Consider the following 3,615-nt stretch of genomic DNA (forward strand, 5'->3'; position numbering starts at 1 on the left):
AATTTGTATCAAAGCTGTTGGTTGTATTGATTTGTGGATTTAAAACTCTATGCCGTCACCATAATGAACACTCAATCAAGACCAGCGGATGAAAGTTCCGAGCCTACAAAATCAAATCCGTCAGGACCTCGGTCAGGTTTCAATGACAGCAACTATCAATTTTTTCGGGTTTCGGGTTAACCCGAATCCGAATGAAACCCATTGGGTTCGGGTTCGGTTCGAGTTCGGGTTTACATATATCGGGTTTTCCGGGTTTGGGTTCGGGTAGACCATGTAAAATTGGATTCGGGTTTGGTTTTTACTAAACCCGTTTTGATTGACCCGATTGCCATCCCTAGCGACAACAGGATATTGATGAATGACAGGAGAGTTCAATTAAGTGCATGTAGAGCTACGGTGGAGATGAAGATTCCTAGAAACTGAATAGTTTAGCTTATGATTCTCAACTCTTAACTCTTGAACAAGTCTTATTGGAAATGGCAAAGCAAGAAGAAGAGCGGGCAGAAATCAATATCGTAGTTATATGCAAGCTGGTTAATAAAGAATAATATCGTATGTTATCTATCTGAATATAGTATTGTTGTAGGACTGCAATTTTCCAGTTTGAAGTATCACCTTGTCACAACATTTTCCATTAGTTGTGGTCTATGTACATGAATTTGCTTTATTAATATAATCTCGGTTTAGTTTTTCAAAAAAAAATATATAATCTCTGTTTTAGAAAAAAAAAACTCATTTTATATTTATCTATTAGTAAGCGATGTGAGATGGGTGGAACACTTTTTTACCCCTCCAACAGAGAACGACTCCACCATCCAACTAAAATCAATATACTTATATAAAGGAGAAGCGAGGGGCGTGTATGTGGCGCCTCTCACATCGCTCCGTTCGATATTTCTAATTTTCAGAAATTTTTGAATGAAAAATATCAAAAACTAGAACTACTTTTTTTAGTTTTGGGTATATTAGAAGCAAGTTTCACGAATTTGATTTTGTTTCAGATTATTTATGGAATATGGTAGCTTGAAAGTTTTAATCTGATTTTGTTTCAGATTATTTAATTATGAGAAAGAGTAGCACACAAGTCTCGCTGCACCTATAAATACCCCTATAGATTGTAGGGTTTTGGATCATCCAAACACAACCTTCTCTCTCTCAATACCACATCCCTACTCTCTCTGATAATTCTTTTGCTCGATTTCTAACCTCTAGTGATAGTTCTCTTGCTCTCGGTAGTGCCGTTCTTCTGCAACGATAAGTGAAGGCTGTTTATACAATATTAAAAAAAAATAAAGGTTGTTCCAAGCAAAGGTAGTTATAGACCGCTCTGTGGGAGTCGACAAATTCAAACACGGGAAAAGAATATAGTCTTTACATGATATTGATGAAGGAGTCGACAAATCGAAACACGGGAAAACATGATATTGATGAATAATATCAATAAATTAACTATTAGTGATGTTTGTTTGGTGGGTATTCTTTTATATTTGTTTTGTTAATTGGACATGTTTGTTATTGTTAATTTTTATATGATTTATTTTGTATACGGGAAAAAATTATTTATGCATTATCTGTTCACTCTGTTCAAGCAACTTTTAAGTGAAGGCTGTTTATACGGTATTAAAAAATAAAGATTGTTACAAGCAAGAGTAGTTATAGACCACAATCTCACGAATTTAAGTTAAATGTTTTTGTGCACAATCAATCCAAAAAAATTGGATGAAGGTGACGATACAAGAACATGATTATTTTTCAAAAAAAATAAAATTAAATTAAAATTCGTCGTACTTTAAATTGTTAATTACGTGTATAAATTTATTTTCATTTTTTCACCATGAATTATAGTCCAGTTTTGCAATTTTATATATAATTATTTGTATTACATCAAGATTTTAATAATATAAAATTTATTTTATCCTACAAATATTAATTTTAAATTATTAATATACTTTTTATAAACAATCACAAAATTATTTTATTCTACAAATATTAAAATTAAATCATTAATATAATTTTTATAGGCCGCCGCACCTCGCGTGTTATCAACTAGTATGTCAATAAATTGCTATGCTACAATCGTTCTTTTCTTAGGAATTTCTTAGGACTTGGGAGTTTCTGATCATGAACACCTGAGATGGAATCCAATTACATAAATTTACTGTCACTACTTTTTGAGATCTGTATAGTTTCTTTTTGCTACTGTATATTTCAACCATTGCATCTCTTTAGTTTCTTATTTATTTATTTTTTAAGCAAACCCCAAACCTACCTCGTTAGAATTCATCACACAAATAAAAAACATAATCCACAACATTCATAAATCACTTGTAATGAGAATCCACATTCACTAACAAGGCTTCAACTTGATATTTTGTTCTATTACTTCAACCTATATCAAGCAAGACGAGACTCTCCACAAAAGGACTGATGAAAAAAGGTGGTGCAAAGCCTTCCTCGTAATATTTGTAAGGAGTCCAACTATCCCATGAATCAACAAAATTCTTTGCCTCGTGGTTATCTAGATTATATGAAATCAAGTCATATGATCTTGCAAGAATTGGTTCACCATTGTTCCTTACACCCAAGACCTCCACACGAATATCTTTATTTGGACTAATACTCATCTTCTTCTCCCAAAAAAAATCATTTATGGAATTGTATCTTAATACCCACATGTCAAAATAATCATATCCGCTGTCCCAAACAAAGTAAGCAATATACTGATCAAATAGATGAATAATAGGATTACCAGGCGTATATGGAACATAGTTGGGCAATGAGATTTCACGCAGTATGTCGGTCTTGGTATCAAAGCACATAAGTATTCTACGTTTGTCCAAACTAATCCCTACCCAAAATGCAGCAGCATTAAAGAAAACAGTGTCACTATCACTGATCATACGAACAAAGACATCATCTTGAGTTAACATCTTCCAAGAATCGGTGTTTAGATTATAAACACCAATGATGACTGAGTGGGGATCAGATTCTCCGTGGCTCAAATGCAAACAAGGACTGACAACATGCACCACAACATAATCATTGATTTCTGGCACAAACCCAAAAGCTAAAGCCTTCCACTTAGTCTTGGTAATTGGAAGAGGCGAATCTGGAAGAGTTTTATATTTTTGCACAAGAGGATTCCACAAATATATTTTTTGAGTAGCATTACGAGGCGGCCAGAGTATAGTTGACACACAGATTAAACCATATGATAGTGCCCGCCAGGAATGTTGAGGCAAGCCAGGAAGAGTTTTGAGTGTGCAGTATTCTTGACATTGTACATCATCAAAACGTAGTGACAGCACATCAGTATAAGCATTTTCGAAATACAGATATTTAGGATGATGATTATTAGGGGTCTTCTGATAATCTAATTGAAGTGTGATAAACATAGGAGATCGTATGAGATAATACCACGACTTTTGGACGCACAGGCAATGCAATATATGTTTGACAGGAAGTAGTTTGAGAATTTCTGCTAGCAATTCTTCAGGTAAGTCGTGAATCCTTGTCTGATTATGCTTTTTAAGAATTGGGGCATCATTGTGAAACAAAGTCATCTTCGATTTCGAGAATCTATAATTAATAAGGGGCGATATGATACTCGCGTGT

General features: G+C 33.9%; 1 protein-coding gene across 1 annotated transcript; it reads right to left on the reverse strand.

Moving 5' to 3' along the window:
* Positions 1-2,384: 2,384 nt before the first annotated feature.
* LOC108222966 (putative F-box protein At4g38870) lies at positions 2,385-3,563 on the reverse strand. The gene has a single exon (XM_017396972.1). It carries the CDS (start codon positions 3,561-3,563, stop codon positions 2,385-2,387), a length of 1,179 nt encoding a protein of 392 aa, XP_017252461.1.
* Positions 3,564-3,615: the final 52 nt, after the last annotated feature.

The sequence above is a fragment of the Daucus carota genome, chromosome 1 (genome assembly GCF_001625215.2).
Source record: "Daucus carota subsp. sativus chromosome 1, DH1 v3.0, whole genome shotgun sequence".
Taxonomy (NCBI): Eukaryota; Viridiplantae; Streptophyta; class Magnoliopsida; order Apiales; family Apiaceae; genus Daucus; species Daucus carota.

Excerpts from the sequence above, each read along its gene's own strand:
- LOC108222966 (XM_017396972.1), bottom strand. The coding sequence starts at position 3,563 with ATGACTTTGTTTCACAATGATGCCCCAATTCTTAAAAAGCATAATCAG.